The sequence below is a fragment of the Podarcis tiliguerta genome (genome assembly GCF_965153285.1).
Source record: "Podarcis tiliguerta genome assembly, chromosome: 2".
NCBI classification, from domain to species: domain Eukaryota; kingdom Metazoa; phylum Chordata; class Lepidosauria; order Squamata; family Lacertidae; genus Podarcis; species Podarcis tiliguerta.
In genome coordinates, this window is record NC_139535.1 from 113,029,200 (window position 1) to 113,055,248 (window position 26,049).

Here is a 26,049-nt window from a genome sequence, read left to right on the forward strand (position 1 = left end):
GGTGGTCCTTCTAAGATCTCAAAAATGTTAACCCCTATCTGAAGACAGAGACGATGTATGTACTGTATTTTTTGCTCTATAAGACTCACATTTTCCTTCCTAAAAAGTAAGGGGAAATGTATGTGCGTCTTATGGAGTGAATGCAGGCTGCGCAGCTGTCCCAGAAGCCAGAACAGCAAGAGAGATTGCTGCTTTCACTGCGGAGCGATCCCTCTTGCTGTTCTGGCTTCTGAGATTCAGAATATTTTTTCCCGTTTTCCTCCTCCAAAAACTAGGTGCGTCTTGTGGTCTGGTGCGTCTTATAGAGCGAAAAATACGGTACCTTTGTAACCCAAGAAAATCTTCAATAAAAACATTTTTTTAAAAAATGTTAACCCCTGAAATGTAGGGTCAGTGTGATGTCACTACAGGCACAATTTTTAAAAATCAGCTCAATGCATCATTCCTAAGTCTGTCCCCGCAGTCTGGAGGGGCAAAGAGTGAGGTTCTCAGGGGCCAGGGGCCCACGAGCCAGTCTCCCTTGCAGACAAAACCAAGGCAGCTACCTCTTACCTTCTGCCTGCCCTGCAGACCCCTCTGTTTTTGAAGGAGTTGACAGCTTCTTCCTCCTGTGCTTCTTTCTGTCAACCATAGGGGATGGAGGTGGGTCTTTCCCACCACTGCCAGGGCTGGAGAGCCCTTCTGCAGCCATGGCTACCTCTGCAGAAACAGGCAGGAGAAAGATCACATGGCTTCCCTCTGGGCTCAAAGCAGCCCTTTCCCAGCATCCCCTCTCCTCCATCCTGGGAGCTTCCAGGTCTGTGCTGAACTTACCAGCCTTGGAAGAGGACACAGATCGCTGCAGGCGCTCAGGTTTGCCTAAGAGTTTGATCGCTGGGTCCACAGGAGGATTCAGCAGACCTGGACTGGGGCAAGCTGGGGCAGAGGGGAAGAGAATGAAATAATGAAGCTGCGTCAGTCAAGAGGTTTGCACAACTGGCCCAGAACTGCCACCTCTGACTCCCGTCAGCACTTTAAAATCTCTCAGGTTTTCTCCAGGTTTCAACTGAAATAGGTGGAAACCTGTATCTAATGCCTTCTGCATGAAAAGCATTTGCACAAGAGTACGCTGTGGCCTGTCAAGGTGTGAATATCCTAGTTTCCTAGATGTGAGTTCCTCAAGATAGTACCCATGGGGCCCTAAGACATCACTTGGTGCTGGCCAAGGGCCCTTGCTCTTCCCATTTTAGTTCATCTAAATAACTATGGCTTTTGAAGAGGGGGGGTACCTGATTTTTAAAAATTCTTGGCCTGCGTTCTTTTTGTTTTGTTGGAGGTGTAGGTGTTTTGGGTACGGATTCTGAACCTTGCCAGTGAGCATTCTTTTGTGAAATGGGTATTTTGTAGCACTCACAACAGTTTCTGAGATTTCTAAATGTGCCCCGTTTCTCAAAAAAAGCTTGAATAACCAGGTCTGGTTATTTACACGGCCATTTCATCAGTCTGAACCAGTGAGAAATCACAGCAGAGTATCCAAAGCTAAGCCTAAATCTCTCCTGAGCGTATCTTCAGCTCAAGAGATGAAACGGGCCACCCGTTAGGGCCCCGATTTTCCCCCTCATTGCCAATCCCACCCCTAGTGCTACAATTTCGCCACCTTTGAATGAGGCAGCAAATATAAAAGGGCCTTAGGCTTTATCCCCGCTTCCACTTGTGCTGTACATTTGTTGTTGTTGTTTAGTCGTTTAGTCATGTCCGACTCTTCGTGACCCGATGGACCAGAGCACGCCAGGCCCTCCTGTCTTCCACTGCCTCCCGCAGTTTGGTCAAACTCATGCTGGTAGCTTCAAGAACACTATCCAACCATCTCGTCCTCTGTCGTCCCCTTCTCCTTGTGCCCTCCATCTTTCCCAACATCAGGGTCTTTTCCAGGGAGTCTTCTCTTCTCATGAGGTGGCCAAATTATTGGAGCCTCAGCTTCAGGATCTGTCCTTCCAGTGAGCACTCAGGGCTGATTTCCTTAAGAATGGATAGGTTTGATCTTGCAGTCCATGGGACTCTCAAGAGTCTCCTCCAGCACCAGAATTCAAAAGCATCAATTCTTTGGCGATCAGCCTTCTTTATGGTCCAGCTTTCATTTCCATACATCACTACTGGGAAAACCATAGCTTTTACTATGCGGACCTTTGTCGGCAAGGTGATGTCTCTACTTTTTAAGATGCTATCTAGGTTTGTCATTGCTTTTCTCCCAAGAAGCAGGCGTCTTTTAATTTCGTGGCTGCTGTCACCTGTGCTGTACATACAAGGGAAATTTATTGCAGTTGCAAGGCTTCCTGTAGGGGGTGCTGCTGCTTCATATTACAGCTGTTTTTCCCACACTAAGGCTGAAGGGAAAATTCAGTTCTCCAGGTTTGTGAATTAAACTGAAACGATTGTACTTAGCAAATGCTCCAATTCAACCTGGCACCATTAGACACCTCGGCACAAAGAAATATGACTTCATTTAATAAGTTAAGCTAATTGCCCAAAGCCAAAATTCATCATAATTTTTTTTTATTAGAGCTTTGATTAGATTAGATGGGAATCAATTCTTCGATTTGAGCATTTTCACAGAGGAGGAGGTGTGCAGCACTCCAGGAAACCCAGATATCGTGGAGTTCATTTACTGCAATCGTGCAGGAAGGGAATGTTATGTTTTGGAGCTGGAACTCCTTGCAGCAGATGTACATAACTTGTGTCCCACCAACCACATAGACCAACCTTGTAAATAACCACTAGCCTGGTCACCTGTGGTAAAGTGGTGACAAAAGCAAGGAAGCTTTACTGAAGCCGTCTCTTTTTATCTTCCGGGTACAAATGCCTCACGTAGGCACACGCTGCCAGGCTGGTTAGGAGAACTGGCTGTGGAATAGTTCCAGGAAGTTATTCGCATGGCAGCAGTAGATCTACTGGGTTTGCTGCCTGCCCAAGACTGCAGAAAGTGCGTGGAGGGGGTGTCAAGATCCTAGCAGACAGTCATTGGGGGGGGGGTGATATGCAGGTGGGTCACAAGAGGCCCCACTGTATGGATGACATGAGCCAACAGTGTGACGCGGCAGCTAAAAAAGCCAATGCAATTCTGGGCTGCATCAATAGGAGTATAGCATCTAGATCAAGGGAAGTAATAGTGCCACTGTATTCTGCTCTGGTCAGACCTCACCTGGAGTACTGTGTCCAGTTCTGGGCACCACAGTTCAAGAAGGACACTGACAAACTGGAACGGGTCCAGAGGAGGGCAACCAAAATGGTCAAAGGCCTGGAAACGATGCCTTATGAGGAACGGCTAAGGGAGCTGGGTATGTTTAGCCTGGAGAAGAGGAGGTTAAGGGGTAATATGATAGCCATGTTCAAATATATAAAAGGATGTCACATAGAGGAGGGAGAAAGGTTGTTTTCTGCTGCTCCAGAGAAGCGGACACGGAGCAATGGATCCAAACTACAAGAAAGAAGATTCCCCCTAAACATTAGGAAGAACTTCCTGACAGTAAGAGCTGTTCGACAGTGGAATTTGCTGCCAAGGAGTGTGGTGGAGTCTCCTTCTTTGGAGGTCTTTAAGCAGAGGCTTGACAACCATATGTCAGGAGTGCTCTGATGGTGTTTCCTGCTTGGCAGGGGGTTGGACTCGATGGCCCTTGTGGTCTCTTCCAACTCTATGATTCTATGATTCTATGATTTTTGCATCCTCTGATGGAAAGAGGTGAATGGTTCTGATGTACAATGAGGAGGAGGAGGAGGAGGAAGAGCGAACGCTCCCCATCGGGGGGCAAATTGCATGCTGTATAGGGAGTGGTTGGAATGTACAGAACTGCTCACCTTGACATTTCCTTTCTAAGGTACCATCGCCGTGGGATGATATTTCTATTTTCATCGGACATAATTCAATCCCAAATGGAAGCTATTTCTCCCTTTTGATGTTTTTTCCTATGACCATAAGGGTAATCCAAAACATACCCAGGGACTCGCCTCCCATTTTGGAATTAATTGGAAGACTGGGAAATATTATGCACATTTGCAGACTTTTGAACGCCCACGCACCACTTTTTGGGTGATGTCCCCCAGCTCATGTTCATGATTTGATACTCTTGATCTGTTTTACGCGGTGCGTGTGTTTCTTAGGGAGTCATCTGGGACTTCAGTGGTTCCCAAACAGTTCTCATGGGCTACTTGGAAATTGCTGATTTTCTTGGCGGAACATTTAATGCCTTTTCTGCTTGTTGTAGCAATGTTGTTAGATGTTGCATGACTTTTAATTGTATTTTTGCTGATCACGTTGTATTTTATCGGATTACAATTTGCATTCAATGGAATACAAATTATAATACAATAAAATACAATATAAGAAGCAATAAAAATCGAAAAACAGTATGAATATTTAATGCCACAGACCACCTGAATGAAGCTTGTGGAAGCCCTATTTTAGATCACTTATGTCTTTAATTATTTTGCCTTAATGCATTACACTGTGATCAGAATGTGGTTTTTATTTCCTGCTCCCAGCTGATTCGCTTTTTAAGAGGTTGACTTATTTTCTTGATTCCTATGTCTGTATCAGTAGAATAAAAATATTTCAGGAGGCACAGCCACTTCAAACTTTCTCACATGCAAAGCATTAAATACTCACACAGAGAGATTGTCTGACAATCTCTCACACACCAGTTCCCCAGCACATGGCATGTGCAAACTGGCCTGTCATGACAGCATGCACATGTACAGAGAAAGAGACACATGTTCAACCATCATGCATGACATGTGGGTTTTTCTCTCCCCCCCCCTCCATACGAGGGTGTTTCCCATGTAGGAAGGCGTGTCATAGTTGAGCCAGCCATTCGTTAAAAACACTATTTTGTTGTTTTTCATGATTTCCTTCTGTTACACCCTTCCTTGGCTGTTACTAATTAAGGTTAAACAAAAGTGTGAGTGCATCAACATCATAGCGCAAAGGGAGGGGGGACGCTTGGCTTCCCGAGTGGCTGGAATCTCAGAGAATTGCAAATAAAGAAAACACAACGTATCGGGAGTGTGAACTAACAAGCAGTAATTATACACACACCTACAGAGCCAAACACCATGCAAGTATTCCTTCCCTGGCAAACCTGCAAGTGTCAGAGCTCTGATTTTTGTGCTATTGCTGCCCAAGAAACCCCATTTGAGTATGGAAGCGTCTCACACTGAGGCATCAACCTGCCTAGCTAGGATGTCCAGGCCACACATGAGACTCATTGTGTTGTAGTGTGATCCCTAAAGGCAGGAAAGGAGCAAAGCACTTCGGGGTCTCCTGTTAAAGTTAAAAATCCTCTCCCGCTCCTACCCCAGCAACTTGAAAGGGTTTGGGTTTTATTTGTTCATGTCAGAGATACAACCGCTGCAGTGCTCTCCCATGCTAAATCTGCTATGCCCATGATGTGGGAACAAGCCACTTACTGCTGGTGTCCCCGACTCCTACGCTGCTCACGTCTTTGACCAAACCGTTGATGCTCGAGGAGGTGCCACAGGCAGAGATGGCTCTGGGTGGGCGTTTGCCGGGCACCTTGACGGTGGTGCGGAGCAGGTCCATTTCTTTGCCGTGGCTGCTATGGATATAGTCCTGCAAAGGCACAAAGACCAGATTCTTTTTGGGTGGGGCGGGATTTAGGAGAATCGATCACATGCACATACATACAGAATGGTGCAGCTGTTTTGGACATGAGTAGAGATGGACAGAATGCTATGCACCCAGTCTCTGTGTCCCTTGCACACAAGTAGACCAGCAGGTCTGTTACACCAACTGATTGTGTGGATTTTTACGTGAAATCTGGAGAAAAAAAACCACACGCTTTTAAAATGCACCTGCTGGAAGCACACATCTTTTTCTTCACCCCATTGCCCAGGGACTGGTGTTATGGCATCATGTGCTGCCCCATGAATGTCACAAGTGCCACGCTTTCTAGCATCTCCAATCAGCTAGAAACGTTTTGTAAAAAGAAAAAGGGGTGAGCAAGAGCCAGAAAGCCCTGGCATTACCTTGCAAATAAAAACTCCAAAACAAAACAAAGAAAGCCCCTAGCAACAGCAACAACGTAAGCGTAAGTGGACCAGGCTCAGAACGGTCTGCAGAAATGTGATCTAATCCATATGTCTATTTTCCAATCTGGCCATGATCTGTTGGATGTCTCCCTCATACACATTTTGTGGTTTTATTGCAGTCTGCTGCCTTTAGATGGTAATGTGTAGGACTTGACAATGCGACTAGCCGAGCCCTGGTGTGTTTGGAGCTGATGGAAGCTGGAGTACATGGCGCACTTACATTAATGCTGGGGTGATAGAAGAGAAGCCCATTACTGGAGAGAGTCACGTATTTTTTCTTCCACTCCTTGTTGAGAGAATTGCCGCTTCGTTTCAGCAGGAAACTCTAATGGGAGAGAGGCGGTGAAGGCCGGGGGTTACTGACGGTGCCGGGACTCTTGCAACCGAGGGTTCAGAGGACTGGCAAACAGTTGCCAAGACAAATATAAAGGAGGTCACCTGTTTAATGGGTATGGCTCGGCCGCTTCCCGTGTTTTCCCCTCTGCTGTCCAGGCTCCGCTTCTCGGTGTCACTCCCTCTGCGATTCTGCAAAAGAGACACAGCTGGGGTTCAAATGTAACATCCAACCATGGTTTGCCATTATGCCTTCACAAAACATGCCTTGCAAAATAGCCAGCAACATGAATCTGTAAACTATGGCTTGAAGCTAATTTACAAACCATAGTTCGGGCAAAGTGATGTTACAGTCGAAACAGCAAAGCATGGGGTTTGGGGGGGGGGCATTGCTTGCCCCAAAGCTGGGAATAGCCTAAGAAGCGAGGAAACAGACCTGAAAGTCTTTGGATACTGGGGCTGGTGGAGTTGCTTCCATGGTGGCCTGTCTCACCATCAAATCACACTGGGAGAGGGGAGGGAGGCCAGGGAAGGTTGAGGAGGGCAGGCCCAGAAGAGATTCAAAACAGGGGGGCTGCCTTATTTGTTCATCTAATCCAGTAATGCCTACTCTGACTGGCAACAGTGGTTATCCAGGGTGTTCTAGAGAAACACTTTCCCATCTCCTGTTACCCAATCCCTCGGTGTTGCTGTGGTTCACGATGTTGCCCCTTGATAGCGGAGGGTTATTTTCAGTCTGGACTAGGGAGTAGAGGAGAAATTTGATTCCATTTGCATTTAAAGTTTCATTTCTCAAATCTGCATTTTCCAAAACAACGTGAGAACCAAAGCACAGCTACCCTTTGAAATATTTATCTGAATTTTGCGATGCAGTTTTCTAGCCAAACCGTGTTTACAGAAATGAAGATGTTCCTGAAAATAATGTACAAAAATGCGTGATGGCAAAAACGTGTAGCTCAGCCAGCACTGAATTAAAAGTGTGTTTATTAGAAGAAAACCACACCAAAGACTCTTTTTTGAAAAAGTAATTTGCAAATTGCTGCAAAAAGGTGGAGAAGCCAATTTAAGATGGGAAAAATGAGAAAATGAGTGAACTGGAAATGGACAGATCCTTCCATCCTCAGCCCGGACTGGGCCACCCACCCTTTGGCCTCCCTTGTCCCGTGGCTGGTGGACTCCCCTGGAACTCACCGCAAAAAGGCTGGTTCGGCGTTTGGTCCCACGATGCAGGGAGCTGGGTGTGCCAATTATAGCCGTGGCCTCCCCACGCAGCTCCCGGTGGCTGATGTTGGGCGTGGAAGGAAGGGATGAGGAGTAGTCGCTCGTGTGGCCACCGTTACTTGCCTAGAGGGGGAGGAAAAGACCAGGCAGACTTATGCCAGCCCCTAAAAGCAAAGGCAGGCAGACACGCAAGTCCGGCGGGGCCTTGGCTGTGTGAAATCAAGAGGCAAAGGTCCTGCATGTGTGATTGAATGCTGACCCCATTTTGAAAACAAAAAGAGCAGCACCCCAGATACAAAACTAGCACTGTCAATGAGATAGGTAGGCTATGGAATTTTTTCGTCCACACTTCTGCTTGTCCTTCCACTTTCCCCCAGGAAAACCCACTGTTTACCACTTAACCAATGGCAACAGGTTTTTCTGAGGATTTATGTTTCCTCTGATTCAGTGGTAAAGCGATGGGACAAATGAGAGACCGCTTGGACCCGTGCTTTCTAGGCACAGGAGAAGTGGAAGTGCAGACGACAAGCCCTAAGTGCCGACAGAGGAAGCTCATGCAAGGAGGTCCACTAGATCCATGGGGCTTAGCCTCACACCCTCCCTTTCCATTCATGGTGCTGTGCCTCCAGCAGGAGGAAACTCCGATTCCCGTAACTGGGCCCATTCAGGGGGATTTACTTGCGCAAGGTAGATTCCACCCACCGGCGTGGAGACGGCTGAATGGCTGGGGGTGCTGGGCAAAGATTTGCAAGATGCAAGGAGCTGCTGCTGTTTCTTCATATTCACAATCTTCTGAGCAACTGCAGTTGGGGGTGGGGGAGGAAAATACATATATATATCTGTAAATCGTAGGGCTGCTCAGATCCTACAGTTGCCACACTGGAAATCGGCTATAACTGCTTGAAAGGAAAAAAAAAACTTTGCAGGGGACATGACTGCAGACCCTGCAACATCCAAGCTCCACAGACACCCTTTGAGTCCCATCCCATCCACACTTAGAATAGAATCATAGAATCATAGAGTTGGAAGAGACCACAAGGGCCATCAAGTCCAACCCCCTGCCAAGCAGGAAACACCATCAGAGCACTCCTGACATATGGTTGTCAAGCCTCTGCTTAAAGACCTCCAAAGAAGGAGACTCCACCACACTCCTTGGCAGCAAATTCCACTGTCGAACAGCTCTTACTGTCAGGAAGTTCTTCCTAATGTTTAGGTGGAATCTTCTTTCTTGTAGTTTGGATCCATTGCTCCGTTTCCACATGTCTGGAGCAGCAGAAAACAACCTTTCTCCCTCCTCTATGTGACATCCTTTTATATATTTGAACATGGCTATCATATCACCCCTTAACCTCCTCTTCTCCAGGCTAAACATGCCCAGCTCCCTTAGCCGTTCCTCATAAGGCATCGTTTCCAGGCCTTTGACCATTTTGGTTGCCCTCCTCTGGACACGTTCCAGTTTGTCAGTGTCCTTCTTGAACTGTGGTGCCCAGAACTGGACACAGTACTCCAGGTGAGGTCTGACCAGAGCAGAATACAGTGGCACTATTACTTCCCTTGATCTAGATGCTATACTCCTATTGATGCAGCCCAGAATTGCATTGGCTTTTTTAGCTGCCGCGTCACACTGTTGGCTCATGTCAAGTTTGTGGTCAACCAAGACTCCTAGATCCTTTTCTCATGTACTGCTCTCAAGCCAGGTGTCACCCATCTTGTATTTGTGCCTCTCATTTTTTTTGCCCAAGTGCAATACTTTACATTTCTCCCTGTTAAAGTTCATCTTGTTTGTTTTGGCCCAGTTCTCTAATCTGTCAAGGTCGTTTTGAAGTGTGATCCTGTCCTCTTGCCAGTCCTGCAAGGGCCAGGTCATGCACAGCCTGAAAAAACTCTCTGCTGGGGCCCTTGACACCCCCCCCCCATCTAGCAGAATAGGAGTCACATCCAGGAAGGGCTCATGAAAGGGGTCTTTCTCCATGCAATCAGCCCCATGCTGGGAGGGTGCCAATTGGGTGGGAAATACACATGTGATGCATCCCCTTCCCCCAAACCTGGTCATATTATTTGCATGTGCTCTTCTGCAGCATGAGATCACCCCATGTGCAAGCAGCTCCCGCATCATCTGGTGCATGTGTGATGGGGAGCTTGGTCCCTCTGTGTCCATCCTGGGGTGGGGAACCTGTGTCTTCCCAGGTGTTGCTGGACTCCAGCTCTCATCATGTGCAACCATTGGCCATGTTGGCAAGGGCTGATGGGTTGGACTTAAGCAACACCCGTAGCGCCCCAAAACTGCCAACCCTGGCCTAAACCAATAAGTATATGGTGCTATCAGAGACTCCTCAAATGGCAGTCTCGATATTCTTGTATGCCGGATGTGCAGAAAGCAAAAGTACTTTGGGTCGCAAACCAGGGTTTCCGCCACAACCACAAAACTGAACACAAGAAAAGTTTTTGACCTGTAACACACTGCCTGCAACGTGTACTCTCTCTGCTACAGACACCTCTATGTAGACAGAAGTCAGTCCTGGAGTCAAAAAATCCCCACATACGCAACGCAAGCTGCTTGCCCCAATTCTTATTATGCAGGAGCACAACTCCCGAGAACAGTAGAGGCTTGAGCATGGCTGCCTCAAGCCATTGTAAGAACCAGTTCTCACAGTTCTACCGGCCTGTAGACTCCACACATGATGGAGCACACAAGGCGGTCATGAGGCCCTGGCACCCCTCCGTTGCCTGTTTATTTATTTAATGGTCGTTTCCACTCTCCTCATGCCCAGAGCAGGTATCAAAGTGACAGAATGAAGCAACACATTTAAAGCACCAAGTATAATGCCAGAGAACAACAACAATAACAAAATAATAATAATAATAATAATAATAATAGCTTCACCAAACAAATTTAGACTATTATATCAGGTGCAGTTGATGCATCCTTGTATAAAAATATGTACGTCTTGCTTGCATAACCCACTATTTTTGCCACAGAGACAGATTGGTCCTGCTTGAGGGTGTCTTATAGGCACCTAGTTGGCCATTGTGTAACTAGTAGACTGGACTAGGTGGGCCTTTGGCCCGATCAAGCAAGGCTCTTCTTATGTTTGCGTTGTGTAGGCATGTAAGATGTCCACACTTGAAGATGGACATGCACCAATCGCATGAGGAATTTTGCACCACTGAAGGGTCTGCAAACCCAGGACACACTGTCTTGCCCTATACACAGGGTTGAACTGCTCTTGTTTGCCATTAGCCATGACTTGAAATGTGTTCTCCCTTGGCTCATGTTCACAGGGGCTCTTGCGGCCATGAAACCCAACTTCCCATCCAATTTCCCAAGAACACATCCCAGAAAAGTCCTCACCTTCATTGAAGACCCGGTCAACATTGAGTCCATAAGTGGCACATGTCTCATAGTAGAGACAGCGGCGCATTTCAGTGCACAGAGCTCTGGCTCGGGAATCCTCAATCACACGTGGGTTGCTGGCACTGATTTTATCTGCAAGGAAGAAGCAAAAACAGACACACACACACACACACACACACACACACACTTCATCTCTGAGCTGGACAGAAATCTCCTGGAATCAACAGGACTTGCTTTTGAATAAACATGCATAGGATTGGACTGGAAAGTATTCTCATTCTGCCTTAGATGTGTTATCTCCTCACCACGAAAACATGCTCCTATATATGGCCCTGATGTTTTATTTGGGATGTAAGAAGGTATCAATTTCCTTTATGACCCACGTATACTGCATGCAGTGCTGTTGCTCTTCCACCGCAGTTTGACTTCCAAAAAAACCTACGTTATTTGCCTCCCTGTCCTCTGTGGCAGAACTTGACATAATTAATTCTGTTACTATTACATTATTCCACACTGTTCATTTTAATGCAAATGTGGGAGAGGAAATGCCACCAACTGCATATCATTTGCAGACTGGAAACAATAATAACAGTGAATATCGCTTGTATTCACTGGATTGGTTTCCATTCTGGACACGGGGCAACAAATTTTGGCAATTTCCACTGGAATCCTTCAGCATCCCTAGTAACAGAGGGAGCCACAGATCTAGAAAACTGACCGGATTTTGCTTCTTCTATGGTGCTGCCTTGTCCCAATTTGGTGTTTCATTTCTCCACCAGTGATATGAACACTCACAACTAGAGTTCCTACTAGACTGTGTTTCAGCGTGTGCCGCCACCTCTTGGTTTCTGACCTCAGTTGACCTCTTTATTCTGCTCCAGCTATTCTCATCAGCATCTTGACCCAGCTGGACAGGTGACCTAGTAATACTAAACCGGCTTGCACTTAACTTTGCTTTTGTGCAACCTTCCCTGCTGGATCTAGGCTTGCTGCTGCTGATGCCACGCTAAACTTTGGATTGGATCCAGCAAAGGCTTACCTGACCATACCACCCCCAGTCTGGCGTCTGGGATATGCCAAGACCCTGGGTCAAGGCTAAGAGCCAACAGATGTCCTGCAATGGAATTCCTTGCCTGGCTAACAAAACCACCAGGTGTATGCATTCTGTGAGTGCATTGTGCACATGCAGAAATGGATACTAGGATGCTATTCCTTTAAACAAACAAACAAAACAAGTTTCTAGTCCTTAATGAGGACAGGCTTGAAAGTAAGCGGGCAATGTATGGTGGAAGTTCAGAAACCAGAGAAAGTCTGAGCAGAGCTTTAAGTGGTTGGGAGGGGGAAAGGGGCAGGGTCTCTGTGTAGCCCCCTAGCAGAAGTAATTACAGTGGTGCCTCGCAAGACGAAAAGAATCCATTCCGCGGGTCTTTTCGTCTTGCGTTTTTTTCGTCTTGCGAAGCAAGCCCATTGACGGATTAGCGCTATTAGCGCTATTGGCACTTTAAGGGCTAAAAACGGCTTTTTAAGGCTTGGGGGATTAGCGCTTCAGGAAAAGGGGTTTTGGAGCAGAAAAAAAATTCAAAATTTTTCGTCATTTTTCGTCTTGCGAAGCAAGCCCATAGGGAAATTCGTCTTGCGAAGCGCCTCTGCAGACGGAAAACCCTTTCGTCTTGCGGGTTTTCCGTCTTGCGAGGCATTCGTCTTGCGGGGCACCACTGTATAGTCCTAACTGGGCTGTCAATCTCTTCATGTATAAAGAAACAGTTAATAGCAAGCCTAGAAAATACAAAAGCTTCTTCCAGTTGGCCTCAGGAAGACCCCAAGGAACAACTCCACCTGAGTGCCCCTTGCCGCCCAACCATGTCCCCAAGATTAAATTCTCTGTAGGGCAGATACTCTCGCCCACTCACCCTGAGTGCCCACAAGCGCGAGAGCCATGTCGGAGACCGCACGGTAGTTTGTGAGGAACCCGTAGTACTGGGTCAGTTCTTGAAAACTGGCCTCGTTCTCCAGGCTGAAGACAAAGATGACGGCATCTGCCCAGTTTGCAAACTGCAAGCGGGAAGGAAATCGAGAGGGAGAGGCATATCAACGGGGGGACAGTGTTCAGACCGGTCACATCTTCTTCCTCTGTTTTGGGCATTGAGTCAGGGTGGAACCAGGTGCTACTGTTCTAAGGTCTACCCCATCCCCTCCACTCCAGCAATTATACAAAACCAGCAGCTCAGTGGTGGAGGGGCCATAGCTCAGTGGAAGAGAATTTACCTTGCATGCAGAAGTCCCCAGCATCTCCATGTGTGAAAGGTGCAATCCCCATATGAGACGGCTGCATATTCCTGTATTGCAGGGGGTTGGACTAGATGATCCTCAGGGTCCCTTCCAACTCTATGATTCTGTGACTTGGATAGACTCCTGCCTTAAACTGCTGCTGCCACTTGGTGTAGACAATACAGAGCTAGATGGACCAATAGGCTAAGGCAGCTTCTTACATTCCTAAAGGTAAAGGTAAAGGGACCCCTGACCATTAGGTCCAGTCGTGGACGACTCTGGGGTTGCGACGCTCATCTTGCTTTACTGGCCGAGGGAGCCAGCGTACAGCTTCCGGGTCATGTGGCCAGCATGACTAAGCCGCTTCTGGCGAACCAGAGCAGCGCATGGAAACACCTTTTACCTTCCCACTGGAGCGGTACCTGTTTATCTCCTTGCACTTTGACGGGCTTTCGAACTGCTAGGTTGGCGGGAGCAGGGACTGAGCAATGGGAGATCACCCCGTCACGGGGATTCGAACCGCCGACCTTCTGATCGGCAAGTCCTAGGCTCTGTGGTTTAACCCACAGCGCCACCCGCGTCCCAAGGACCTACATTCCTACAGAAGCCCAACTATGTGGAGAACCTCGGGCCATGCCAGGCTTACTTTTATCCAGGTTTCTGGCAATTAGGTCCCTGTAGTGCTGTTTATGGTGAATCCAGACATTTCAGGTGCAGTTCTTTTAAGTTCATTCACAAGTCATGATTGGAGGAGGGGCGACTGTCTGATTTCAGATAATTTCAGCTGTGAGGGTAAGCGGAACCAATCCCCCTCCTTTCCTCTCTGTTGCCTAAGGTGTCCGTCCCCCCGTCCACCGCTCCCCAACTCGGCTCAGCTAAGAATTTCAGGGACAAGAGGCCTTGCAACTTCTTCTTCTTTTAATTCCCAAATTGGCACTTTAATACCGTATTTTTCGCCCCATAGGGCGCACCGGCCCATAGGGCACACCTAGGGTTTTTTTTTGGGGGGGGGGGGAATAAAGAAAAAAAGTTTATTTTCCCCCCAGGCACGGGGCTGGGGCGGGGCAAGTCTGAGCTTCCCCCGACCCCAGCCCCCAGAACAGGCTGCTATCCACAAGCCTTGGGAGCCCGGCACGAAGTGGCGCTGGTCTCCCAAGGGTTGAGCAGAGCTTCCTGAAGCCTGAAGACTGAGTGGAGTCGGTGCGCACCGACCCCTCTAGCTCTCCAGGCTTCAGCAAAAGCCTGCATTCGCCCCATAGGACGCACACACATTTCCCCTTCATTTTTGGAGGGGAAAAAGTGCGTCCTATAGGGCGAATAATACGGTAGTAACTTTTCTTAGCATCATCCTCTTGAAGGATGCTCCATGCAACTTCTGAAGCAGTGTGAACTGCAGCCTGGGAGGGTCCACAGCGCCCCAAAGGGACCCCACAAGGACTTCCACACATTCCTCGGCCTACCTTGGCATCCGGAGGTCCTGCTTCCTCTCGAATCAGCAGGAGGTGGCTCTGCCCATCCACAACCACTTCCTTCTTGAACTGGCCCCCTGAAAAACAGAAGGAGGCAGAGCCGGGGTTGGGGAGCAGCCAAGCAGCAGAAACAAAGCTGTCCTTTCAGTGCAATGGCTCTCAAGTGTAAAATTGACACAGCTCAGTATAGCAACATAAGAAAAGCGCTGCCAGGTCAGGCCATTGGCCCACCTAGTCCAGCTTCCTGTTCTCACAGCGGCCAACCAGGAAAGCCTACAAGAAGAACCTACAAGTAGCACTCTGCTCACTTGTGATTCCCAGGCTGCAATACCTCAAGGACCGTTCTCTCCCCCTGCGATCATCACCTGAGGCCCTTCTTTGTGCGCCTCCTCCATGACAGGTCCAGAGGCAGCAACAGAAGAACCTGCCTTTTCTGGGGTGGCTCCCCGTTTGTGGGATGCTCTCTCCAGAGAGGCCTGCCTGGCGCATCATCATCATCATCATCATCATTTATTATTTATACCCCGCCCATCTGGCTGGGTTTCCCCAGCCACTCTGGGCGGCTCTGGGCCTTTTTTACATATCTGCAGGCGCCAGGCAAAAATGTTTCACTATAATCAGGCCTTTGGTTGATAGAGATTCTATGGCCTTTTAAATGTGTTTTGTGGGGAGGGGAGTTAATGGTTTGTTTTCGTTTCATTATTTAACTTGTGTTCTCATTTTGTATTTTGCTGTTGTGAACCACCCTGGGATCTTTGGATGAAGTGCGGTATACAAATTTTAATAATAATAATAATAATAATAATAATACAGTGGTACCTCGCAAGACGAATGCCTCGCAAGATGAAAAACTCGCAAGACGAAAGAGTTTTTCGTTTTTTGAGTTGCTTTGCAAGACGAATTTCCCTATGGGCTTGCTTCGCAAGACGAAAAGTCTTGCGCCTTTTTTTAAAAACCGTCAATGCATTCCTATGGGAAACCGTCAATGCACAGTGGTGCTTCGCAAGACGAAAAAATTCACAAGACGAAAAAACTCGCAGAACAAATTAATTTCGTCTTGCGAGGCACCACTGTAGTAATAATAATACTGATGATGATGATAATAAATAATAATAATAATAATAATAATAATAATAATAATAATAATACTGCCTCTGCGGGTGGGTGGGGGTGGAACATGCAGATAGCTGAAGCCTGAGATGGGAAGGAGAAAAGCAGTGGCTCAGAAACAAGTATTGTACATGGGGGGGTGATAGCTGGCTGGGGTAGGTTCCCAGGTTCAGTCCCTGCCATCTCCAGTTAAAAGCAGATGACGTGAAAGGCAAAATTTGCTCTGTTTACTTTCCTCATCTTCCTTTCTTACTTCCCCACTCCTTTACGAGGAAAAGAAAACTGAGGAGGTGCGCATTGGGCAGGGCACAAAGAAGCGAGTTAAAATTTGGGGACAGGGCGGGGGAAAGCAGCTCACCCTCTGCAGGCTCCAGGCCCAAGTAGGAGCCGGTCAGGTAACGATGAACGAGGGCGGATTTCCCACTCTTGATGGTTCCGAGAATACCCTGCGGAGGCAAAAGAACAGAAGTCACTGGCAGGGCGTAGCTCGACATAGTACAACAACAACAACACCCTCACCCCGTGGCTCTCTCGGTGCTTTCGGAACATGCCGACCTCACTGTTCCAGAACTTTTCCCCATCCCCTACACACCCGCTCGCCAAAGAGTGCCCCCTCACCACCAAGCCTGGAACCAGAATTAACATGAGAGGAAGTTGCCTTGTGGCAGAAACTCCCCCTGAGTAGCCATGGGCAATTCAGTATGTTTTGGGTCTGTGCCACTGTTACGGTATATTTGTCCTTTTCTTGCATCGATCGGCAAGAAAATCTGCAAGGAAAGTCACATTTCAATATGTATTTTAAAAACTGTTTCTTCCTCAAAGCACTCATTTCTAAACTTGGCTTGGCACATTTTCAAAAATATCAGAATTCGTAAAGATTAAATTTCTCAAGGATCCCTACCCCAGAGAAAGTCCAGTGACGAGGCAGCAAAGTAGGATAGCTAAGGCTGAAGAGAGACAGGCAGTGGAAGTGGCCACCATAAGGTCAGGCTGGCTCAGTGTGGTGCAGTCGAGTTTGAGTGGTGGACTGGGACTTGGGATACCCAGGTTCAAAGCTGGGTGATCTTGGGCCAGTCACTGTCTCTCAGCCTAACCTACCTCACAGGGTTGTTGTGAGGACAAAATGGGGGAGATGGGGACCACGAATGCCACCCTGACCTTGGAGGAAAGGTGGGGTATAAATGAAATCAATTTTGAATTGATTTTTCTGTGTGCTGAAGCTACCCAAGAGAATCAGCTCAAATTGATGCAGTTGGCTAGGAACACCAATGTCCATATGTGATGCAGAATGGACAAGTAACATGAACTGTGTTATTTATATAGGCCCATTGATGTGAATGTCCATTTGCAGAAGGAAAAGATGGCAGGCTTCAATTGGCTTGCAGTCTAAGGAACACATTTATGATATCTAGATACGTACTCAGTGCATGTATAGGGGACAAAGGTCAACAAGACACCTACCAGTCGTAGCTCCGGAACGGAACGTCCAAGAGTCCATTCTTGGCTGTTTGCAACGGCCTCTGAGGAAAGGAAACAAGAGAGACAGGTAAGAAATAAGTAATCTCAATAATCCTTGCAACGGCCCTGTGAGACAGGCCAGTAGCTTATCACTCCCACACTGCAGGTGGAAGAAGCTGAGAAATCGTGATTTGCCCTAGGGCAGGTGGTGAATTTGCAGCAGAGGCACCACTGGTTTACAGCTCACAGAGCTCTGAGCAGATCAGTCTCAAGACGAGTTGGTCCTCTACACACAGAGCTGGAGATCAGCCCCCCCCCCCGACTGCTGTTTGCAGTTTTCTGAGGAGGCAGGAAGTTGGGGAGCACAGCTGGGCATGTGTGCCTGTGTGTGTGGCTGGAGGAATGGGGAGGAAGGACAGAGAAGAAAGGCAGGGATAAGCTTCTCCCCTTCACGTACCATAAGCTGCTCTGTGGGGACAACTCCTCTAGCCCTTCGATTCTCCCACACGCAACAGTTTCTCCTTTGTGCTACTTCCGGGGTGGCAAAGGAACGGAGAAGGCAGCTGCAAGTGGGTGGGCACAGAGCACAATACCCATCCAGGGTCCCTGGGACAAGAGTCGCAGTGGCGGGATGCATCCGCCATGGGATAAAGAGCCAGTTGAAGGCCCAATGTGAGCTGCCTGGGAGTCAGGAAGCGAGGCTCAGAGCAGGTGTCCTGGCAGGCTCCATGGGAAAATTGGTGGGAGAGAAGGAGGGGAATATAAAGAGGACTTTTCCCTCTTTAGGCACCTGCAGCCAAGGTTTGAGTTGCCAACTCTGAGGCTCAAAGAAGCATTTTGATTTCCATGCCCAACCAAATGCCTGGGAGTTCTGCGCCCTTTGCTGAGAACCTGGTATTGGCAACCCCAGGACCTGGTCTACTTTTACTGCTTTTTAAAAAATAAATAAATCTTGGTTTAATGTTTCTTGCTATTCTGATTTTTGCCCTGTAAATTGCTCTGAGATACTTTAGTGTACAACACGATGGATAGATGGGGATAAGGATTCATAGAGTAAGAGACTGTAGATATGGTTTTAGCAGAAATGTTATTAAGAATTATGCAAAAACTGATTGTTAATGGGCTAAAGTGGAAAATTTAAAGTTAGACTGTGTTAAGATAAATTATAGAACAAAAAATTGAGAAAGAGGGAAAGGATTTGCTGAACCAGCTTATTTGAACTAGAATACAAAAAAGGGAGGTGTGAGGAAGTCGAGGAAACAAGCAAATGCAAGATAAAGATATGAAAATTTAGATGTGTTTTTAAATGTTTTTGCTTTTTCTTGTTTTGTTGTACTGTTTTTTCTTTTTTCTTTTTTTTGGATGTATTGTTTGTTAAATTTTTTATTATATCTTCACTTTTTTTCTTTCTGTAACTATTAAACATTTAATAAATATTATTAAAAAAAATAAAAAAATAAAAAAACATAGAGTAAGAGACTGTGGTGTAGGGAGGTAAAGGAGCAATGGCTGTATAGGGCAGACAGAAGGGAATAGAAAATATGTCTTAGGGTATCTCCAGGCTGTCAGTATTTTGTTGGAGGGATACAAGCACATACCAGAACTTTAGGTTTGTGCAATTAAAGTGGATTAAAGGCCTCTGCAACCCTAGCACAACAAATCTACTGGGGGGGGGGTTGCCATTTGGAAAGCAACGGGGAGATTCACTGAAAAGTGTGGGGTGCACAGGTGATTAATGGGAAGGTGAGGCAAGACCCCAATGAGCGCTCATTGTTATATAACCACCGCAGAAACAAATCAGAATGAAACAAAGACCAAACATAGTCTAAGGCTCTAAGCTTTGCGGAAGCAAAATCAGGATGAGTGCCAAATAAACAGGTTATCTTGGGAGGTCTTAATTTGGACAGTGCTCAGTGCTCTCTGCCCTCCTTAAATGCTTTAAGTATTAATAAAAAGTGCTTCTGAACATATAAAGAGTGTTTTCCCCAGCTATTGCCTGCCTTCACACACCTGCATTTTGAGGGATAGAGGTCACATAGCATAGCTCCCAGGCAGACTTCACTGTCCAGCAGTTCTCTTTTGAGAAACAAATGACAGGACAAACAGATATACAGTGGTACCTTGGGTTAAGAACTTAATTCGTTCTGCAGGTCCCTTCTGAACCTGAAACTGATCTTAACCTGAGGTACCACTTTAGCTCATGGGGCCTCCTGCTCCCACCGCCACGCAATTTCTGTTCTCATCCTGAAGCAAAATTCTTAACCCGAGGTACTATTTCTGGGTTAGCAGCCTCTGTAATCTGAAGCATCTGTAATCCAAGGTACCACTGTATACACATGTGCCTATGGCCAGATTGCTTGCTTATATGTCTGCCTGTTTATAGCAGGAGTAGGGAACCTTCTTTGCAGCCTGAGGGCCACATTCCATGGGGCGAGCTTTCCAGGGGCCACATGCCGGAGGCAAAATGGAAGTTTCTCATATTTCCACAGCAGGCTACATTCCAACCAGGAAAGCACCAGAGATTTCCACACTCCCCGCATGCATGCTCCACATACAGATAAGAGGCATTGTTGCAGTTCAAGGACGCATTCCCACAAGGCAAAAGCACTCAAGGAGGGTGTTGGGCACAGACAGTGAAGGGTGTGGCCTGGAGAGAGGGGCGTGGCCTAGAAAGGGGACTTGGCCTGGGGAGAGATTCAGGTATCAGGCAAGAGTTACCTGGAGGGCTGCATTTATTTCCCAGGCATGGAGCTCCTCCACTCCAAGAGACAGCAACAGAACCACCACTGGCCCTCCCTCTGAGTCCCACATCCATCTGTAGAGATGTCCCTGGTGGAGTGCTGTTGCTCAGTTGACACTGAATGTACAGGGCATAAGCAAATCACACCTGAGGCTTCGGCTGCCCATGGAAGAACTAACAAGAACCAGGCAGCTAGATAGCACTATGGAAGGAACCAGCTCTGGAAAGAGCTACAGAGACAAGGATGCAAGTGCAGACAGTAAAATTATTTGCCAATATTAAAATTAATCAGAATTTCAACTTTGGCGGCTCACAGTTTGAATGTGAAATACTGACACTGAATTTGTACTTAAGTGTGGAATTTTATCCCAAAATTTAAAATACAAATGCTAAACGCCATTGCATGTCAATGGTCAGATACTGTAAAGTATTAGGCAGTCATCAAATACTGCCGGATATCAACACCATTCCATGTCAGCTATTAAATTTTGCCAGGTGTTAAGTACTGTCTAACTGTGGATTTAGGGCTATGTATCCCAGGCCCCCCTAAATTCCTCATGTGGTCTAGGGGGATCTTGGACCAAAATCCAATTTCAGCTATAAATTCTCACTGAGTGGCTTATTATCAGTTTTGAAATAATTTTCTACCAGTGTACTCTTCCTCCTAAGAGCCAATACTCCCAATGATGTATTTCCAGTATAAAAACAATTGACATTTGGAGCAGGGGAAAGTGAGTTTGATTTTGTATTGCTGACATCTTGCCTGACTCCCTTGTCGCCGCATGATATTTTGTTAACAGCTCTCCCCCCTGTTTATTAACTCTATTTTTAATTGACTTGATGTTTTTAAAATGTTTCATTGATCATGCAGACAGTCATCATGAGGACCTAATGGTGACGCAGAAAGGCAGAGCAGATAGGATTCAAATCGGGGATGAGGACAATGTTCAGCCTAAGGGCCGCATTTCCCTGTGGGCAATATTCCCAGGGCTGCATGGCAGTGGTAGGCGGAGCCAGAGGCAAATGTAGGCAGAGCAACAAATGGAAATATCCCCTTTGTATCTACACACACTCATACATCCCTCTCTTTCCTCCATCCAGGCAACCAAAGGGCATTATCAGAGCTCAAGGACACAGTCCAGACAGGCAAAAATACTCAAGGATTGTATGAAGCAGGGCTGGTGAGGAAAATGGCCCGGGGAGAGTTCTGGTGGCCACCTAGAGGGGTTTGGAGGACTGTATCTGGTCTCTGGGCCAGAGGTTCCCAACCCATGATCAAGCTGGTCCAACATGCGGCCCTCAGGACCTTTTCTGGTGGCCCTTGGCAACATTTGATGTCCCCCAGAGTCCACAATGCCTTCCCAAAGCTGGGTAAGCAAGGAGCTGGGCTTCGGGAAGGAGGTGTGAGGGCTCTGACAGGCTCCCAGAGTCTTCCTGCCTTGCTCCCGAAGCCTAGTTAGCACTTTTCCAGAATCAAATTTAGGGCTCGCTCCCCCACAACATGCAGCAAGGCAGTGGGCAGGTTCGGTGTCAAAATACTCTTGCAGCCTGCTTGGTATGAAAAATTGGGCTGCCCCTGATTTTAATAAACACGCTCACAAAATTGCAGTCCAGGACTCAACAAGGCTGTTCTTTCTTTCTCCATCTCACTGATCCCAGAAAACCCTGTAGCCGTCCCAGTGTAAGCAGCCAGGTGACACTGAGATGCCTCCAGATTAATTATTATAATTACGATTATTTATTAAATTTGTATACCGCCCTATACCCGCGGGTCTCAGGGTGGTTACAACGTAAAATCACAATATAAAAACACAAAATACGTAATAAAAATAAAGACAAAAGTAACTCAACCTCCTCCCCAACACAATCAGCCAATGGCCTGGTTAAAGAGGAATGTTTTTGCCTGGTGCCTAAAAATATATAATGAAGACACCAGGCAAACCTCCTTGGGGAGAGCACTTAGCCTGGAGAAGAGGAGGTTAAGGGGTGATATGATAGCCATGTTCAAATATATAAAAGGATGTCACATAGAGGAGGGAGAAAGGTTGTTTTCTGCTGCTCCAGAGAAGCGGACACGGAGCAATGGATCCAAACTACAAGAAAGAAGATTCCACCTAAACATTAGGAAGAACTTCCTGACAGTAAGAGCTGTTCGACAGTGGAATTTGCTGCCAAGGAGTGTGGTGGAGTCTCCTTCTTTGGAGGTCTTTAAGCAGAGGCTTGACAAGCATATGTCAGGAGTGCTCTGATGGTGTTTCCTGCTTGGCAGGGGGTTGGACTCGATGGCCCTTGTGGTCTCTTCCAACTCTATGATTCTATGATTCTATGATTCCACTCCACAAACAGGTAGCCATTGCAAAAAAGGCCCGTTCTCGTGTTGCCACACTCCAGGCCTCTCATGGAGGAGACGCACAAAGAAGGACCTTAGACTATGATTGCAGGGTCTTGGGTGGGTTCATATGGGGAGAGTTGGTCTTTGAGGTGTTGCGGTCCTAAGCCGTTTAAGGCTTTATAGGTCAAAACCAGCACTTGAATTGGGCCTGGAAACTAATTTGGTCTATGCCTGGTGGTCGGTAGCAAATTTGTGCTGCCAGTGATGTGTGAAGCAGACCTTAAGCCATCCTGGCTGGCCTCTCTCTCCTCACATGTCGGGGTGGCGAGGCAGCGGCCGTTTCCTCCTCCTCCTGCCAACTCCCCCCTGTTTGAACCCCAATGCTGGCTTTGCAGGCTCCCTGGCGGAATGGCCCTCGCCTTGCATGCACCTGAGCAAAGGGAGCCCTGCACAAAAGCACAGCTCACGCCTTTTCTCGCTCTCCCTGTGTGTGTTACTACGAAACGGTTGCTTAGCAGCAGCACCCTGCACACATCACCAAGGTAACCGGAGAGGAAAGGGGGATGAGGAAAGGTGCAGCAGCCCCTGCTGGCCTTTTGATGCAGAGCCAAAAGGGCAAAGCTGTTGCCCACTTTGAAGCAGTGCCACCCCCTCCGCATTTGACTAATCCTGCTGCCACCCGCTAGCCAGCCAGCCAGCCAACCTTCCCCTCCCTCTCCCACCAGCAAACTACCGTGGCCATCTTCTTCCATTGCTGGCGGCCTTCTGCCATACAGCGGTCAAAAATTCAACAGGTGCAACCATCCCCAGCATAGCTCTAACCTGTTGAATTTCTGTCTGATGCAGCTGCCTACAATCAGAGGCTGCATTAGGTTAAGCACAGGGTAGGAGGGACACTCTAAAGTACACAACAAAGGTGACTGGGTTAATTTTCTTCTCTCTGATGCAGCAATGTCAGCTGTCAGTCAACCAGCCAAATAACCAGGGGAAACAGCCCTTTGCTCATGATAACAGTATCTGTGGCATCTGCCCCAAGGTGGGTGCCTAAAACAGGAGAGCAGCAGCAGCATAAACTGCTACTACACGCATACATTATGATGCAACATTACTCAGCGGATGCAAATTGATTAAGGAATTGTAATTATGAACCCTAAATAATAAATCGGGACAGCTGCCATCTTATAAGGGTGGTGTTTTCCATTCTAGGAGTTGGCTCCAGTTTTACAGCTGAATGTTAGATATTTGATCTGCCATTCGCACGATGCAGCTTACACGCATGTTTCCAACACAATCCTTCAGCTAGAAAAACTGTGTGCGTGAACCCTGGGAAACACAAACAATAAACGCTGCTTAACTTCTCTTGGTGAAAACTGAATAGATATGTGTAGTGGTTCTAGGGGTTGCTCGTGCGTAAGCCGGTGCAAACACCTGGCTGGGTTGCCTGAGTGAACCTTTCCTGTCCGGACAGCCACTCACCTGTGGCTGTCTCAATCGCTGGCAGAATCCGTCAGTGGGCGTTTCTTAAACTTCTTCCAGCAAAGAAGCTCTTTGACGCCTAGTCTTCTCCTACTCTCTCTGCGCGAAAGCCTTCTGCGCAAGGAGGGCGTAGGCCGCGGAGGACCTCTACTCTCCCCGCTGGTCCCCGGCAAGGAGTCATGGGACCGCCTCGCCGCTTCCCCCATCTGCCCCCCTTCTCCACTGGTGCTACGCTGATTCTCTTCCCCAGAAGATGGGCTGCCTCTCCCAATCCCGGGACGCTCTCCGGAATCCCTCTGGATTTTGCTCTCTCCCTCCGGCACTGATGGCAGTTCCCTGACAATATGGAATTGACGAAGGAGGACATACATTCAGAAGGACATACATATCCCTTCTGCATTTTTATTTTTGTTAGAGCTGAGGGGAGCTCCCTCCCTCCCTTTCCCAGGGTGCCTCTGTTCAATACACCAAAAAAAGGACGTCCACTCTAGGAAGCCGTGGAGGGAAGAACTGATGGTTAGCTTCACATGACTTCCTGATAGGGGAAAATGTGGGCAAGGTACACCCTGGTTTTAAGCAGTATGCCAGCCACATGCGCCCTCCTGAATTACCCTTTCCAAAGTAGCTTAGGAACATTTATGTTGTTACATCACCGCAGCCTCAGTTTCTAAGGGGCTACAACACTTTTGACTTTTACCACTGCAATGTATTTGGGCGTGACTCAAGCATGTACATAATCCATGTCCAGCCTCTTGGTTTTTAATTATGTATACAGTGCCATTGATGAACTATAAAGGACTTTGCAGACATTCATAAGCAAAAGGAAAGGCAGGTTGTGTCTGGATTTGGAAAACCTGGGGTCAACTTTCCCCGCGTAGCCACGAAGCACACTGGGACTGTGTACACACCACACATTTAATGCACACGACTTTCCCCCCAAAGAATCCCGAGAATTGTAGTTTGTTAAGGATGCTAGGAATTGTAGCTTTGTGAGGGATTAACTACAGTTCTCTGGATTCACTGGGGGAAGTTAGGTGCTTTAAATGTATGGTGTGCGTGCATCAGTAGCCTACCATCAGGGGCAGTCACCCTGGGCACAAATCTGTTAGGGGCACAAAAAACCAGTACCAAGTGCTGCCTCAATACAGTTGCACACTTCTGTTGCTGGCCTCTGGTTTCTCCATGTGAACCAGGAAGGGACCTTCAGACAATGGAACAACTCTTTTTTTCTGATCTCTGTAGCTGCGATCTGCTGGGTGAGGCAGTTGAATGTGCATGCGTACTCTGTCCATTTCCCTCCCTCTTTGCGGCCCCGGGTGCTGGCAACCCATGCTACACCACTGGTGTGTACACAGTCTAGGTGGCCATTGACAAGAGTAGGTGTATTTTAAAAACAGAGAGAAAGAGACATGGAGTCACCAGCTCTCAAGACATTTTTCTTCCTCTTTTCCTGCTAAACACCTAGCTTAGCACAGTGCATGACACGACATCACCATACTGTTAGTTTCCCTGCTCCTGCCTCTGTCTACATGTGCTACATCAGGAAGATCTGCCAGGACAGAGCCTCAAACAAAGATGTGCTCTCCCAAGCCCACGTTCCCAGCATGTTCACACTGCTGTGTCAGTGACATTGATGCTGGCTTGGTCATGCCCGCAGAATAGAAGATGACAGGATCTCCAAAGACCTGCTCCACAGGGAGCTGGCTTCAGGCACCAGGCCTATTGACAGACCAACTCTGAATTACAGAGATGTCTACAAAAGTGACATGATGGTTGGCAAGATTAACCCCGTCATGTGGGAATCCCTTGCAGACAACCACAGCACCTGGAGACAATCAATTGGACTGTGTATCCACAGCAGTGACCAGAGAAGAAATGACCACTGGGAAGAGTGCAGAGAGAAGAAACACCATGGTGCCATCTGCAGTAGCACAACCAGACACCTTCATCTGACCCAGCTGCAATAAAACATGTCTCTCCCATATCGGTCTCTACAGTCACAGCAGGCACTGCTTCCAGCAGTTTGACTTCACCCTGAAAGGCACACTCTTCCATTCTCTTCCGAAACAGATGGATGCCAACAACAACAAAACTAAGGCAAAGGTGGAAATGTCTCTGTACCTCTTTCCCAGCCCTCAAACATAAACATAAGGATGTGAACATCATTTGCTGGACCCAGTATGAGAGGGTGAAAGGCCCAATATGC

General features: G+C 47.5%; 1 protein-coding gene across 4 annotated transcripts in view; it reads right to left on the reverse strand.

Annotated features, from left to right (window-relative positions):
• AGAP2 (ArfGAP with GTPase domain, ankyrin repeat and PH domain 2) overlaps nucleotides 1-26,049 on the reverse strand; it is a 125,020-nt gene that overhangs the window by 11,126 nt on the left and 87,845 nt on the right. For all 4 annotated transcript variants that reach the window (XM_083427289.1, XM_083427290.1, XM_083427288.1 and 1 more), the window contains exons 2-13: nucleotides 17,299-17,357; nucleotides 16,196-16,283; nucleotides 14,719-14,804; nucleotides 12,901-13,042; nucleotides 10,988-11,122; nucleotides 8,338-8,435; nucleotides 7,606-7,758; nucleotides 6,520-6,606; nucleotides 6,302-6,406; nucleotides 5,440-5,602; nucleotides 814-915; nucleotides 553-699 (exon numbers count right to left, since the gene is read on the reverse strand). In XM_083427289.1, coding sequence (XP_083283415.1) covers nucleotides 553-699; nucleotides 814-915; nucleotides 5,440-5,602; nucleotides 6,302-6,406; nucleotides 6,520-6,606; nucleotides 7,606-7,758; nucleotides 8,338-8,435; nucleotides 10,988-11,122; nucleotides 12,901-13,042; nucleotides 14,719-14,804; nucleotides 16,196-16,283; nucleotides 17,299-17,357 — 1,365 coding nt within the window. The remainder of the gene's footprint in view (nucleotides 1-552; nucleotides 700-813; nucleotides 916-5,439; nucleotides 5,603-6,301; nucleotides 6,407-6,519; nucleotides 6,607-7,605; nucleotides 7,759-8,337; nucleotides 8,436-10,987; nucleotides 11,123-12,900; nucleotides 13,043-14,718; nucleotides 14,805-16,195; nucleotides 16,284-17,298; nucleotides 17,358-26,049) is intronic.